The sequence below is a fragment of the Aythya fuligula genome, chromosome 2 (assembly GCF_009819795.1).
Source record: "Aythya fuligula isolate bAytFul2 chromosome 2, bAytFul2.pri, whole genome shotgun sequence".
Classification (NCBI taxonomy): domain Eukaryota; kingdom Metazoa; phylum Chordata; class Aves; order Anseriformes; family Anatidae; genus Aythya; species Aythya fuligula.
The window spans coordinates 125028130-125044690 of record NC_045560.1 but is presented as its reverse complement, the minus strand read 5'-3'; the positions used below and the strand labels follow the sequence as shown (position 1 = coordinate 125044690).

General features: G+C 37.3%; 1 protein-coding gene across 8 annotated transcripts in view; it reads right to left on the bottom strand.

Moving 5' to 3' along the window:
- Positions 1 to 2812: 2812 nt before the first annotated feature.
- Positions 2813 to 16561, bottom strand: part of SULF1 (sulfatase 1) — a 132315-nt gene continuing 118566 nt past the window's right edge. For 6 of the 8 annotated variants that reach the window (XM_032180836.1, XM_032180835.1, XM_032180837.1 and 3 more), the window contains 4 exons: positions 16094 to 16266; positions 12978 to 13120; positions 12734 to 12857; positions 2813 to 4378 (listed from right to left, as the gene is read on the bottom strand). In XM_032180836.1, the coding sequence (XP_032036727.1) occupies positions 3558 to 4378; positions 12734 to 12857; positions 12978 to 13120; positions 16094 to 16266 (1261 nt within the window). In that variant the 3' untranslated portion in view covers positions 2813 to 3557. Of the gene's footprint in view, positions 4379 to 5087; positions 6156 to 11787; positions 11822 to 12733; positions 12858 to 12977; positions 13121 to 16093; positions 16267 to 16561 lie in introns of those variants that run through there. The other 2 variants (XM_032180841.1, XM_032180842.1) reach the window with 2 other exon arrangements.

Sequence of the window (16561 nt, the reverse complement as noted above, 5' to 3'; positions counted from 1 at the left end):
TATTTAGTTTTGGAGCAAGGTCTCTCACTTTCTGAGATCACTTTTATTTGTAAGCATAGATATATCCATAAATGAAAATTCTGTCCCAGGGCAGCCTTGTTTTCAAGATCCAAAGAACAGTTAAAGTTGAATGTATTTTTCTAGACATGCTTCATTGCTGAGCCTTTATGCCAAAAGTATTTCGACCTGTATTGCATTTTTCATGGCTGGGTAAGCTGTGGCTTCTTTCTGATGAAACAACAGCCTTGACCAAAGGAAAATTTGCTACCACATAGCAGCTGAATTTGCATTGATTCAGAACACAGCTTGGCTTTGTGAAGCATCTAAGTGCACTTAGTTTATGACCTAAGTCAGAAACTGCAGTGATGTGCACAGTACTGCAGGTTTCAGCCCTCAGGCAACTTCAGCCAACATGTGCAACTAGCGAGGAGCTGCTGTTTCACAGACTGGAGGACAAACCTGTGGGGCCCAGTTCTTGTCTGACCTCCAAGCTCGTGGTGAGCAATTTCCATTTTCATTTTCCAATACATATAACCATATTAAAGAGCGTTTTGCAGAATGAATGTCTCCAGTGTCCAACAGTAGAACTATTAAATTAAGGAGTAGGCTGTGGATAAAGCTATTAATAGATTTCTATCACATGAAGGGCATTGTTGCTAGTTTAAAACTGCATAAATGAGTTACCTCGGCAGGAGGGGTTGAAAAGCACTGCAGGCAGTGCAAGGGCCACAGGAGAGGAACAGTTGTGCGGCTCTGCGCTGACATCTGCTGCCTGAGTGGGAGTAAAATTATCCCAGGCAGCTTCGAGGCAGCTAAGGCTGTGATTGCATCCCTTCAGATGGGACATATGTTTCTGAAATGACTCTGCAGTTCGTACCTCTCCTACTGCACTTTGGTTCTGGCTGCAGAGTGGTGTCAGAACACTCAGACAGGATTGCTTTTTGCTGAAGCTACAGGAGGAAGTTTTATTACAGAATAACACCTCTTGGGCAACAATCACCCATGGGTGCTCAGGCATTGAGAAAAATCCTGAGCAAATCCTGATACAATGAGTCTGTTTTCTATTTATTTTCTTTTTCCTCCACACTGCAATAAGAGCTGTTAGAAAAGCTCCCACCTACACTATCTGATAGTTTGGAGGGCAAGGCACTGTCCTGGAAGGAGGAAGGTAGACCATTTTCACACTGAGGAGGATGCAAACTCTTATCTTCCATTTTCTGAGTGAGTACTTTAAGCTGTCACTAAAAAAGGAGGACTAGAAGGGTAAATGTGAGGGTAAAAGACCACGCTGTTGCACCATTCCTTCTCTGTGTCTGCTCAAGCATTAGGAGAGGAGCAAGCACCTTACTAAATTCTTTCAAGGAAACGTACTTTCTGAGAATGGAGGGCACGTGCTTGATGCTTGGTAATTCCCTGCACAAAGGTATGAGTGAGGTTCCTTGAAAACTTTTGTTTTGTTTTGTTTTGTTTTGTTTTGTTTTTGTGGACTCGTGCAAGGAGACACTCCTTCTGAAGACCCATGGTCTATTTTCATTAACCCCTACAGCCCTACATATCCAGTCTGCTGCACTTTGCTGTTGTAGGAAGAGCTCTGCAGGGAGGAACCAGGGGATGGCACCATGTAATATTGCTTTACTCCTGAGAACCACCAGCTGTGCTGCCAGGAGCCCTGACTTCAAGGAAGAAAGGATCAGGTGAATTGGGATTAAAAATAAATAAATCACAGCATGTCTTAAACAAAAAATATATATTATTCACAATCTCCATGAATAATTTATAACTAACAGAATGTAGTGTGTTATTTCATTACCCATTGCGTTGAAAGTGGATGGATTCTTAAAACTGAAACTGTAAACATATTTTTAAAATAAGTCAATTACTAGGAAAGCTGGATCATCTGGACTTCTCTGAAGCAGGTAAAGTAAAACACTTTTTATTTCAAGAAATATTGCTTCTAGACTTTCCCGAAGCCAGAATTGTTCTATAAAAGTATCACAGAAATATACAAGATTTAAAAACACAGTCTGTATCCTAGTAACTTGAAATCTATGTACAAATAGCATCATTCATGACCATAAATACGTTTGTTCTATCAATCAGCCCATAACACATACATCAGATAGAGCTAGTTAATTTTAACATATGTACAGAGTCCATCAAAAAGACTGCTTCTTAAAATTATTAAAATCCTACTAAAAGAATTTCCTTTGTAAAAAGTTTCAACTTAAAATACAATGTGGTGAATGTAAGTTTAAACTGCAGTGCTTGCAATAACCAAAAAATACTCGCTACACTAGGAAACATAACAGATAGGAAACACTCCCATGAATTGGACACTATGGAATTACACCTGTTTGAGGTAATTCTCCTTTTTTTGTTGTTGTGCTAATTATTCAGAAATTTATTAAAAAAAAAAAAAAAAAAAAAAAAAAAGCAAGGGAAGATATTAAGTTCTAGTAGTACAGATTTTCAAAGTAATTTTTGAATTATACTTTATAAAATTTAATGTATGGTAAAGTTCAAGAAAAAAATTATAACAATACAACAGATATTATCTAAGCTACAACTTTTTCACTCATTTGCCTTTTATATCTGAAATAATGTAAATCTAACATGATTTTATCATTCCCTTTTATGCCTGCTTGAAACAAAACAAAGTAAGAATTTAAGTGTCAAAATGAAAATAATGATTTCAAGATCAAAGTGAAAGGAATGACTTCAAGATTCAAGCCAGTAAAAATCAGATGTGCTGACAAAAGTGTGTACGTATTGATGTAAACCTTTCTACCAGTATCAGGAAAAAAAAGAAAAGTCAAAAAAAAAATCGTGTATTTTTAATACTGACGTAATCAATATATAGGGAAACAATCCAATTTAAACAGATCCTCCTACAATTAATAATTATTAGCCATACCTTTCTGAGAGTAAATTTAATTAAAACAAAGTAACAAAAACATGCAATATTTTTGCTAAAATAAGATTCATTCTGTTTCCACAATCCATGCTGATTACCTTTTTCCTGTTAATCTATTTATCGGTTTCACAATTACATTAGACAATGAGCAAACTAAGAACAGGTAAATTATTAGATTCATAAATGGTATGGCATACAGATTTTAAAAGTGCAACATTATTTTACTCAAAAGTGTGACATTAGGAATTTCCAGTGGTTAAAATAATTTATCAAAAATACATTATGCAGACAGATTGGGTGAAATGAAACATTCATTCATGGTGGGATCATTTGGAAATAGAGAAAATAACTTGAACATCCTCTCTGAAGAAATAATATTAGCTTACAGAGAATGTGCTACTGCTTTAGAAAGTTAACACTGTTTCTTTTCATTAAAATGCTGGAAAACTTTTTCCAGTGTGGAGATTCACTGTGAAGGTATGTGCGTGTGAATGAAGTAAATACACATAGACAAATACTGAGCTGGTCTCAATTTAGCTGCAAAATGTATCTACAATGAACATGGAATGTCAGTTGTCATGATTACCTTTATTAGTTTGCTAATAATAGAAAGGAGAATTTATTTAATGGTCTGCCACTTGATCTAATCCAAGGAGAGTGGAGACGAGGCACTGCCTTCTACATTTCGAATTTGTGAAGTTTCCCCTGTAAGACTCTGTTTCTTTTTTTTCAAGGAAGTTTCTCTTTCCTGGGTACCGATAGGTGAATCCCTAATGGATATATTTACAGCCTGATGAACAAGGGGTTCATTGGACCTCACAGGAAGATATATTTGATCACCAAATACATCTTCCATAGTATCACTGTCCTGATGAATGTCTTTCTGAGGAATGCTGACACGTTGTAGCATGAAGCTATGCCGGGACTCCAACTCTATCAAACCGTTCCCACTGAAATCCATATTAAAGCGGTCTGATTCTTTATCCTCTCTCCATTTTTCATCTTGATGATTATTTCTCCAGTGTGCATCATTCAAACTACTTTTCTCAGGAATATCATTGTTTAATTCAAGTTTCCTCTCTTGACTTAAATTCACGGTGCTCAAAGCTAGGGCTGCAAAGTTTGTTGGCACAATAAGCCTCAACTGTTCATCAGTCAGGCCGCTCGATTCTTCAGCAGAAGTCATTTCTGCTGAGGCTGATGTAGATGATTCGTCCCCATCCTCATTGCTTTGAGCAGTGTTAGCCTTGTCTGTTTTATTTTGCTGGTAGTAACTGTTCAGCAGTGCAAACATTCTATCTACATCCTTCAAGTAATTAGTCCAGTCAGCCAGACTAAGTCTATAGTTGTATCTGTATTCATATACACTTTCATTCACACTGTACAAGTCTTCCAGTCCTTGCCAGTTGATGTTGTCAGTGAAATTGGCCAGGTTAGCCTTCCCATCCATCCCATAACTGTCCTCTGTTAAAAGAAAGAATAAAGCCTAATGGTGAACACCAGTGTAAAAGTGCAAGCAAAGCTGCCACGTGCTTTTATACTTCCATTTGCTTGAAAGCACCACTATGCGTAGCATATGTAGGTGAAAACATAAGATGCTCCACATCTTCAGTCGTCTCGTTAATGATTGTGGCCTCAGGTGTGTTCACAGCTCCTGCTAAACACACACTGGTAAAACCCATGTCTTCCGCTGCATCCTTGGGCTGGTAAAATTGAGCAGAATCTGGCCTAATGGGACTTTGTGATGGCATTTAAAGGCAAATCTTCCCTCTGATATTTCAAGGCAAAAATCTTGCTTCAGTACACAAATAATCCATTTGCCTTTTCTAAACACTCCGCCAAAGGATGTGATGAATAAAAAGCATAATAACTGGGCCTGAATCTGAAAGCCATTGCTGACCAGAACCAGAAAGCCATTGCTGACCAAGCCCATAGGAATTTGGTGTAGAAATAGCTTGAGACATAAGGTCTGCAAAACAACTAGCCACATTTTATTTAATACAAGATAGCCAAAGGTAGCTTTTATATTTACTCTGTAAATATTCATTTTAATTTACATGGAGCATGTACAAGAAATAAAAACTGTAACAACTTGGTGTGAATTATAGGACTGTACTATTACGTAAGATGTTATTAAAATATACATAGAGTATCTTCTAAATGTTTTTTTTTTTTTTTTTTCCCCCATAAAAATGAAAAGCTTTCAAAGAAAGTATCCAACAGATTTGTCAGACAGTATGTCTGAATAAAAAGCACAGACTTGAGTCTATAAGTAGCAATGATAGTACCTCTTACACTCATCATAGCTGGAAAAAAAAAAAAAAGTTATGAAGGATATCCATTTCCAAAAGATTTTTAAAAGTCACTGCAGTGACTATAGTGACCCAGATTATCAGATGTACTGTGAAGCTCATTTTACACTGATAAGTAACACCTAACACCACTATTTCATTAAATTCACCGCACAGACTGTCTTTCATCCAAAGATTTTACTCACAAAGTGGCCTACAAGGAAAAACTAATCAGGTAATGCAAAAGCCATTCAGGGGAAGTGTCAGATCTGTCCTTACAAAAAAGTCTTGTAAGCAATATTTAGTAATTAATTCACTGCGATGACATTCTTCTGAAAAATGTACAGGCTGGTAAGGTAGTACTAATTACCTTGGAAGTTCAAGTGGCTATAGTCCAACAGTGCAAACTGAGTACAAACACTTATCGATATTAGACTCTTCATTCCTACAGTGAATTCTTGACATCTCTATTAATTATTTGCATTTTAACTTGCCTTTTATCATTCAAGTAAAACAGCAGATACAATGTGTATCTATTTTATCTTATAGTCTTTCCTTCTTTACTATTCCATCATTTCTTAGTAGAAAGAATTTCTCCAATATTTAGTCCATCATATGGAAACTCAGGAAAATACTGTCATAGTTGGAAAAAAGAAATTTGAGTTTTTCTTATGAAGAGCCTCATTCTGATAGAAGCCTCATTCTGCTCCCACCAAAGTGAAATCACTTTCCTTTCTTGTAAACTGAATCGTTGCTCTTAATTGACATTTCTTCATCTAACACGACAGCTGCAAATATTTTACAATATAAAATGTATATATTTTAGTTTTTTTAAAGTTTTTCCCACAGAATTATGGTTCTGTTTCCCAGCATAAAGTGGCTTGGAAGCAACACAAGTTTTTTGGATTTGGTAGAGCAGTTATGACAGGGTGTCTTGCTTTCATCTTTTCCTGAAGTAGACAAGAGAAATGAAATCACAGCATGGCCATGAGCAACATCTTAAGAAGTTAAATGATAAATAATTTGTTTCCTGAAACAAACAAATAATAATAATAATGAAGTACTGCAGAGATTTCAAGAAATAAATCTTACTGTTCTGGTGCTTAGAGGTATAAAGGGCCCTAGGAAACATCACAGGAAGGGATATAGTTTTGGGGAATTTCAAAATTAATCAAAATTAATAAAAATTAATCAAAAGGAACTTCAAATTCATCAAAAAATCAGAAAAGTCATCAATCCTCAAAGAGATTAACTACACTACAAATGATAAATTATTTAATTTTTGCTTTGTTATTATTTGTATTGACAGCTTTGTAAATTGTTTTTTATATGCCAAATCAGAACCTGCATAGGACAATAAACTTCCATAGAGAGAGTCAATGGCCAAAGTGCTTTGGTGTATGGCAGAAACTGAAACAGGAGTGCTGCCATTTATCAGTAACAATTTTGGGGATGGACCAGGGCAGTGTGGGGCAAAGCAGAGGTCAGGATGCTGTCTTAGGGCCCAGAAGAGCCTCTGCTGTCTGTCCAAGGGTGGAGGAGCAGAGTTCCTCATCAAACCCCAGTAGTGGGGCAACAGGGCTGTGTGGCAGAGAATTCAGATCAGCAAAGAGCTTGTTGTATTTCTATAACATAGCTCAAAGGCTGAGCCAGAGCTAAATGGTCCATCATACTGAAACTATTTTTTCCCCTCTAACTGTTGGACTGCTTCTGCAGTCTCAGTTTCTCTGCTGATGAGTGAGGATTTTCACAGCTGGGAAGGCACTGGAAATTGTTCCATGACCTTCATGTTAAGCAGAAAAAAAAAACAACTTGTTTAAACGCATGGAACAAAGGTAACGTATTCATACATGTTAAACAAATAGGAAAGCTGTCTTAAGGTCATAGAGCTGAGTCTATGTTGGTTGACAGAGCAAGCCAACTCACAGTTTAATTCCACAACTTAGTAGTAAGCATGAAGTTTCCCACTGAAATGAAAGTATACAGGGGGAAAGGGAGAGGAAAGAAAAGGTTTTCTCCTGTAAGAAATCTCATTACAAACAGGCATGAAGCAGGAAAATGCAGATGAGTTGCATTTGAGTAACAGCACATCAGTGGTTTCCCTCTATGGATATTAGGGAATCTCTCAGCTATATCACAGACCCAAAAGAGACAAAAAATGTTACTAACTGTTCATAATAAAGCATCTTCTTTTTTTTTTTTTTTTTTTTAAAGTCACGCATTATCTAAACTTCATTGTCCAATACTATTGTGCCTCAGAGTCCCATGATGCTATCTGTGGCTGTGTTATCCCCAAACTAACACAACATGTGGATGTATCTCCACTCAAGGTAAGTAGGTAGTCACTTCCTTAGTGGCTTTGAAAGACCATGGACAAACAGGAAAGAGGAGACTGATTTACACATCCTGTTATTTATGGATTCGTGGTCCGTATGTCAAAGGACACAAGTAACACAAATTCTTCCCTGCTAAAGTTTATCCCTATGTATTAAGCAAACAGCACTACACTGGCTGTTCTCATTCAGGCCCATTGTCCCAATATTGTACTTGTAACACCTGCAGTGATGTACTACCTTAGGACATTTTGAAGTGGAAGCAGATCTGAATTGAGAAATTATGCAGGAGGGGATTCAAATGACTTGGCAGCACAGGGTTATTCCTTTCTTATTTCACTGGTTTATCTGCAGGTTTTGAAGGCATTGGCGTCCATCAGTGCTGGTCAATCTTTAAGCACTGCCTCATAAAAGCACAAGATCAGGCAATTCCAATTTATCAGAAGTCAGGCAGATGGGACAGAAGGCCAGCCTGGCTAACCAGGGATCTTCTACTGGAGCTTAGGTGAAAAAAAAAAGTGTATGGCTGCTGGAAGGAGGGTCAGGCAACAAGGATGCTGTTCATGTTTGTAAGGAGAAAATTCATGTGGCCAAAGCCCAATTAGAGTTGAAACTGGCCAGGTCTGTGGGAGACAATAGAAAAATTTTGGTTAGGTATGTGAACAGAAAAAGGAGGACCAAAGAAAACATAGGTCTGCTACTTGAAGGGGAAGGTCTCCTCACAGACAATGACATAGGCAAAGCAGAGACATTTAATGCCTTCTTCGCCTCTGTCTTCAACACTGATGATGGGCTTCAGGACCCAGGGTGCCCTGAGCTGAAGGACCATGATGGTGGGCATGATAAACTCCCAACCTCCCCTGAATGTGTGTGGGATTTGCTGCTCTGCCTGGATCCATACAAGTCTGTGGATCTGGATGGGATTCATTGCAGGGTGCTTAAAGAGCTGGCTGATGTCATTGAGGGACCTCTCTCAACTAATTTTCAATGATCTTGGGAATCTGGAGTGGTCCCAGTAGACTGGAAGCTGGCAAATGTTGTGCCAATTTTCAAGAAGGGTAAGAAAGAAAACCCTAGCAATTACAGGTCTGTCAGTCTCACATCAGTGCCTGGAAAAATCATGGAGAAGATGATTCTTGAAGTTACTGTAGTGTGCCTGGGGGACAATGTGGTCATTGGTCCCAGCCAACATGGGTTCATGAGGGGTAGGTCCTGCCTAACAAATATGATTTCCTTTTATGGTAAGATCACCCGCCTAGGTGATCTGGTTTTCAAGGGAAACCAGCTGATGTAATCTTTTTGGACTTCAGCAAGGCTTTTGACACGGTTTCCCATAGGATCCTACTGGACAAAATGTCCAGCATACAACGTAACAAAAACATCATACGATGGGTGAGCAATTGGCTGACGGGTAGGGCTCAAAGGGTTGTGGTAAATGGGGACACATCAGGCTGGCAGATGGTCACTAGTAGGGTCCCTCAAGGCTCCATTTTAGGGCCAGTCCTCTTCAATGTATTTATAAATGATTTGGATGTAGGACTAGAAGGAGTTCTGAGCAAATTTGCCGACAATACCAAACTTGGAGGAGTTGTGGACTCGGATGAGGGTGGAAAGGCCTTGCAGAGATGCCTGGACAGATTGGAAAGCTGGGCGATCACCAACTGTATGAAGTTTAACAAAAGCAAGTGCCGGGTCCTGCACCTGGGACGGGGCAACCCTGACTTTACATACAGATGGGGTGACAAGACGCTGGAGAGCAGCCCCGCAGAGAGGGATCTAGGGGTTGTGGTTGACAGCAAGCTGAATATGAGCCAGCAATGTGCCCTGGCAGCCAGGAGGGCCAACCATATCCTGGGGTACATCAAGCATGGCATTGCTAGTTGGTCGAGGGAGGTGATTGTGCCACTCTACTCCGCACTGATGCAGCCTCATCTAGAGTACTGTGTGCAGTTCTGGGCACCACAGTATAAAAAGGACATTGAACTGTTGGAGAGTATCCAGAGGAGGGCAACAAAGATCGTGAAGGGCATAGAGGGGAAGACGTATGAGGAGCAGCTGAGGTCACTGGGCCTGTTCAGCCTGGAGAAGAGAAGGCTGAGGGGGGACCTCATCATGGTCTACAACTTCCTCACAAGGGGGAGTGGAGAGGCAGGTGACCTATTCTCTGTAAACACCAGTGATAGGACCTGTGGAAAAGGTGTTAAGCTGTGGCAGGGGAAGTCTAGACTGGACATCAGGAAGAGGTTCTTCACCGAGAGGGTGGTTGCACACTGGAACAGGCTTCCCAGTGAAGCAGTCAATGCACCAAGCATGTCCGAATTTAAAAAGCGATTGGACTGTGCACTTAGTCACATGGTCTAAGCTTTTGGGTAGACCTCTGCGGTGCCAGGAGTTGGACTTGATGATCCTTATGGGTCCCTTCCAACTCAGGATATTCTATGATTCTATGATTCTAACATAAAAAGGGTCCTCTAACATATTCTTTTAATGGTTCCTAAGGATTTTTTTTTTTTAATTAAAAAAAAAATCCTTAGGAACCATTTTTTTTTTAATTAAAAAAAAAAAAAAGTTTAGAAAAAAAATTCCATCAGGAAACGGGTTGAACCATATGCTGAACCCAGGCACCTGAGTACACTGAGAAGCTGGGTGTTTGGAATGGAGCAGCACTGAGCAATGTCATTTGTGTTATACTATACATGACATTTATACCAGTAGCATTACCGCTATTGACTTAGTATCAGAAATTAAAATATTTTCATTACTACACTGTGCAACAAGATATAACTTAAAGATTATTTCTGGGTGTTCTACTATTTCATTAAATCCTACAATTTAAAGATGCCATTTCTGTTAGCTCTGTAGTTAAAATTAGGAATATTTGTAAGGACATCTTCTAATGAAAGATTTCAAAGCATAATTACAGGGATTATCATTGTAGTAACTAGTTCCCACTAGGCTGTTATAAGCAATGCAAACAACTGAGGTATAACCAAATAAAAACATCATTTTCCCACATCCCAAAAATATACAAATGAGAAAATATGAAATTAGCTGCATGGGAAAAAATAGCTGCTTAAATTGGAGAACTACAAAACACTGAAATCCATTCTCTTAATTGTTCCCTGGCTGCTGGGAGCTAATAACAGGATTCTTCCCAAAAGACTCTGTGAAAAAAAAAAAGTTTTCTGTAGACTTGTGTACTCCTCAGGCCCAATTTACATCTCAGGCAAGCAGTGTTATCAGGAGCTACTCCACCAAAGCACATGGAGATGAAAATGTATAAAACTGATATACAGTGAGAAGGTATCAAGTCTAAATATGACATCTGATGGACGTCTTCTAAACTGTTTTTCCCCTTAGTACAAGTACTGCTTACTGAACAGCAAGTGCTGTACTGTGAGGAATGGGGATTTTTCAGCCTCATCAGGCTTTTGTTTTATGTTTCCCTGGTTCCTCCACCAGAAAGAGTAGCTGGAATAAACAGGTACATATGGTAAATGTAGTTGTAAACAGCAGTATTTCTTGCATACCTTGGGTTTGAGAATTTGGGACAAAATATCTCACCCATTGCCCTTCCTCAGTTCAAATACTGCAACCTTTTAAAAAGATTTAGTTTCACATGTCAGGTTTGGTCTGAAAGCACCCTGCCCAAAGGAGCCTTATCTTTCTGCCTTACTTCCAGTGAAATTCTGGCTTCTGTGCACATGCTGCTCAAACTGAGCACTGTTTTTGCTTAAAGCAGCATCTGCCAACAATTTCTAAAGCCAGTGAGAAGATTTTACTTTACTTCTGTAGATTTGACTAGGCTCTTTGGGTACATACATCTCAGAAAGCCTTTTAAGCACACCTATTATTAATTTAAAAAGCGTATGTACAGACTTCCTAAATAAAAACAGGAAGAAACAAACAAACAAAAAACCCCACAACAAAAACAACAAACCAACCAAAAATGTAGCAACAGGAAAACAACCAAAAGACATTATTCTATTTTCCCTGTGTAAACATCTACTAAATACAGGCATGGAACATGAGTTGTATGAAGTCTTGCTGTGACAATAAGCTAAGTTAAATGCAGAATGGTAGGTCTAAAAAACAAAGGCCAAGTTCACTGTAAAGTAGTTAGAAAAGGCATGCATCAAAAGCTATGGTTGTGTGCAACATGGCAGGATACAGACATTAGTTGAAATGGACTGGAATCATGCAATTATTTGGAAAGAAGCTGCTGAGGAGAATAAAAAAGTGTGGATACCTGTGTGGATCATAGCTTCCTCCATCTTTATTTCCTGATATAGGAAAATACAAGAGTAACTTTTGTTAGTGTTTAGAACTTGTAAAACCATTCACAATGTAGCTTTCCATGCACAGCATCTAATTCCTAAAAAGAAATGTACTGTGTTAAATAAAGACAGAGTTGCAGTCCAATAAAGATTTCCTGGAAGTTTTATATAAAAGAACTGAAAAACCATAGTTTTTCAAAAACAATAAAACCCCCAAATGATTAATAAAGAGAAATGTTTGTAGCTGAAGAAAGAGATACAAAGATGCAACAATATAAAATACATATAAGGGAATATTCCTGTAAAAAAACAAACAAGCAAACAAACAAACAAACACAATTTCAATCAACCAAATTTAAGTGCAAAGAATTCCAGACTTATGAAGTATAAATGCCACCTATTTTTGTATTCAGAGAATCTTCTAAAGAAATACTGCTTTCCTTATAAACAGAGAGAGCTACATATGATTAGAAATTTGCAATGTTAAGTCCCAGTTTGGTGTAGAGCCCAAGGTTGGTCATACAGGCAGAGAGCAATCAGAATAAATACAGGATTTAATATCTCATCTGCTACTGGGAGGCAGAACCTAACCAAATAAATCCTGCAATGGAGAAAAGGGTTATGGCTATGAGTAAGAGGATCTGTGTATGCTTGTTATTGCTTCATGCAAATAACATGATAAACTTTCTGCAGAATTTCTGTCAAATGTTGTTGTTTGTCATCAATGTCTGTCTAAAATAACCTGCACAAACTTGCAAAGAAGCTTTCTGGTCATGCAGTTATGCAGGATGATGTACTTAGATCATTCTAATTTACTCAGAGCAACAATTAAAAGACTGAGACTTCATGGATACAATTGAGGAGATGACAATAACGTAATACAATAGAAATAGACACTCTCTTCTACTTTGCTTGTACCTGTTTCAAGTCCCTTAGGCCTTGGATTGCACTGCTTGTAACCTTGACAACTTCGCAGTTCCATTAGCTGTACATGTAATTGATTCAAAATGCCTCTTTCCACTGTATGAACAGTATTTGTCAGCTGAGAAAAAGAGAAATGGGGGAGAAAATACTTATTATCGGAAATAATAAAAAAAATAATGATAAACAACCAACAGAGGAATTTAGTGCGCAATATTTTGTAACAGGGAAAGGAGTTTACCTGATAGGGATCGGTGTTCATATCAAAATATTCCAAGAAGCCAGTTGCAAACTCACAGAAGAGAAAATTGTGGGTGTCATTAACTGTCCGCAAACACCAGTAAGTGTTGTTATTTGAGCTTGTGCAAGCACAGAAAGAGCCCACTGTAAGTAAAAGAAAAAAAAAGTTATTAGCTTAGCTGAAAAATAATATGGTTGTTTCTTGTACTAGCAAAATGTATAGATTATTTACTTAAATTCTAAATCAATTAAAAAAAATCTTATATTCAAATAACATTAGAGTCTCATCTAAAACAGGACAAACAAACTTTGTTAACATGCAAATTTCTCAAATATATACTTAAATAAAACAGAATAAAGCATTTACTATAGCTAATAGGAAATACTCTGTTCTCATTTATATATGGTTTATTTTACTTTTCAACCTGGGGAAACGTGGAGCAGGATTGCACTCCAGACTGAAGACACCAAGAGCCAGGTGTCACACGTGAATTTAATGTCTCTAAGCCATCATTAGAGAAAATGAAGATCTCAAACGTGGTGAAGTATGAACAGCTATTCAGCTAACCAAACACAGACATGTACTTTAGGGTAAAATCACATATGGACTGAAACATGCTTTAATTGGTCTTTATATTGCATATTTTGTGCAATATCAAGATTTTCAAATATGATAGTAGGTGAGCCTCCTTTCATTTCTTTTCAATAAACTGTAGTTTAACCAACAGAATAGTAGGAGACAATAGGTAGTGTCAACACAAATATTAGATGATTTAGTTTTAGTACAATACGTTTAATGAGTTGTCTAAACTTCTTCCCCAAAACATAATACTTTTAAGGCTGTTTATAATCTCATTCTGCCTGTGGAAAAGGCTCAGAAAGGCTCAGAACCTTTTGAGTTTTAAACAAACTGATAACAACACTTTGTTTTAGAAGAATATCTAAGAATATCTTTTTAATTCCAATAATAAAATATTAATAGTGCCTTAGATTTTTATTTAATTAGTTCTGTAGCTTTCTGTAATAGTGTTACTGTGCTTAACAGACTTTATAAAACTAGTAACGGTATTGGCCCTTTTCATCCATGCTATTGGAATCAATACCTTGGCTCTTCTTTCAGTTATGAACTGCATCAAAGAGACATTTTTTTTTACCCCATGACTCTTTCTGGAGCATTGCCAGAATGCACAGAAGTATGAGAACACTTTTCTTAACTGTTTGCTACTCCACAATTAAAAAGCAATACATCAATCTAATTGGTGCCTTTAAAACAAAAATCATGCATATTACTGCTGTAGGAAATTTTTAAGACATAAAAATCTTACTAGCAAAAGTTCTAGTGCAGTCAGAACAGATTATCAGTAAGAGACAACATCTTTCTTGAAATGAGTATTTGCTCTTAGCAAATTTTCTGTTCAGAGTCATATTGTTGTACCTTAATCACCATTTGATCTTCAAGTTTTTGAAAATAAAGTTTTCAATCACTTTTCCTCCTCCGCCACCAAAGCTGAGAAAAATGTTGTTTTGTTAATGCTGAATGCCTAGAAATGTTGAAGCATGTCCCAGTAGGATTGTTATCTATATACCCTGAAGTTTAAAGTAACTTAATATATTTTCTAGATATAAGATTTTATTCTTACAAAGTAAGTGAGCATTCTGCAGTTCTGACTTTAAATTTTTTTAGAATATCAAAAATGGGAATAATGTGGAGAATTCATAAGGGATAGTGTTTGTATTTTCTTCACAATAAGTTGTTTATGATAGGCTTTGATATCAAAATGGTAAAATTAAGGCAGACTGAGGTACCGAGGTTTGTGACACAATGCTACTGCACTTAACAGTCAAGTCACAAGAAAGAGTTTGTGACAAAATCTTTGGTCATAAATCCCTTGTCTAAAACCACAACATAGCAAAGGAGGAAAAGGGAAAAGGTTTTAATTCAGATATACGCATCTTGAATACCAGATGATATGATTCTATTTTGCCCCCCTCCCCTCAAAAAAATTTGATTAAGCATTTTTCTTAGGAAAAAATAGGTTTGCAGAAACTTTTATGTTGAACAGTAGTGAAAAGGTCAAAGTTCCACTAAACTTCTCAGCAATATTATGCACATTTAAGCTCTAACCTCAGTAGAATTAATCATAGTATTTGCAGAATTCATTTTGTATGGTGAACATGTAGAATTACTATCTCAGGGATTTGTTACTTCTGCTCACTTTTATGAGATCCAGAGTAGATATGCAGCCTGGACAAAGTATCAGGTTTATGCTTGATGAGTATCTTTCCCTGTCAATAATACTGGATGAGTATTTCTTGAAAAATTTAAATTTCCAAAGAGCCAGCCAGCAGTTTTGTAGTTTGCATTAAATATGTGTAAATAATTTGATTTAACATAATGGAAATGAAGTAAGGAGTTCTGTTTGATTTTGTGAGAGAAAACTCATTTTTCCTGTAACCTCAGCTCAGAATTTTTCAAACAGTTGTATACAACAGATAACAGTGATTGAAGATAGCATTAGTATTTATTAATAACTTAAATCTAAAAGACAAGATCAATACTATCACCTCAGGACATAGTAATGACAAAATGTGTATGAGGTACAGGAAATGTCTAATTCTATCACACTAATTCTATCTCATGGTATCACAGCTACTTAATTCTGCTAATCTATATATTGGTTAGATTAGCTTCATTATATAGGCACACACAAATTTGCTCGGATACAGATGGGGAAAGGGTTTTCCTTCCTTTTTCTTTCCCTCTTGCAAGGCTGAAGACTCACAACTCCTAGCAAATATATTTGGTCATCTTGATCACCAAAATGTGACATGAACCTCAGTGGCTGGTTATGAATGTTTACTTTTTAACAGGCCAGCTCTCCTTTTTGCTTCTTCTGTATTTCACATAGAGCATCTTGTGATAATTCCTTATAAATATGCAACACAAAAATTACAAGCATACTCAAGTGACATTCTTCCTTAAGACTTCAGAATAGAAGCAGCAGCACTGCTCAGTGACATTTTTCAAAATAATGACCTGACGGACTAAATGAAGTGGGAACTCTTACACAGCAGAGGACAACCTAGTTTACCTCTGCACAGGGAAGTAAGACTTACAATTCCAGAAAGGTGCTGTTTGCCAGTGATTATTGTCATGGGTAAAACACGTCAGTCCAGGAAGGCTGCACTCATCTCCTTTCTTCTGTCGCTTTTTCCCCTTCCTTTCCTTCTTCCTTCTGCGATTCTCTTTGAACAGCTGCAGTTTTCCATCTACCTCCTGTGCTGCTTCTCTGTTCAGAGAAAAAGTTGGGCATGTCTGACGAAGAACAGTTTCTATTTGGTTAACAAAAGCATTAGCAATATTTATGTCTATATGGCTTTTTTAAAGATTAGCCGATGAGAATATGCCCTTTTGGATGCTGACTTTTTCAGCTCAGCTTCCAATCCCAGCAGTTACAACAAAGTGCTTTCCTCAGCAAATATGAGAAGTGATGTGCTTTTGCATTTAGGTTTAACAGGATCTTTGTAATGATTGCTTATCAATAATCTTCTGAAATGATTAATTTCTTCCATTTCTATCAATAG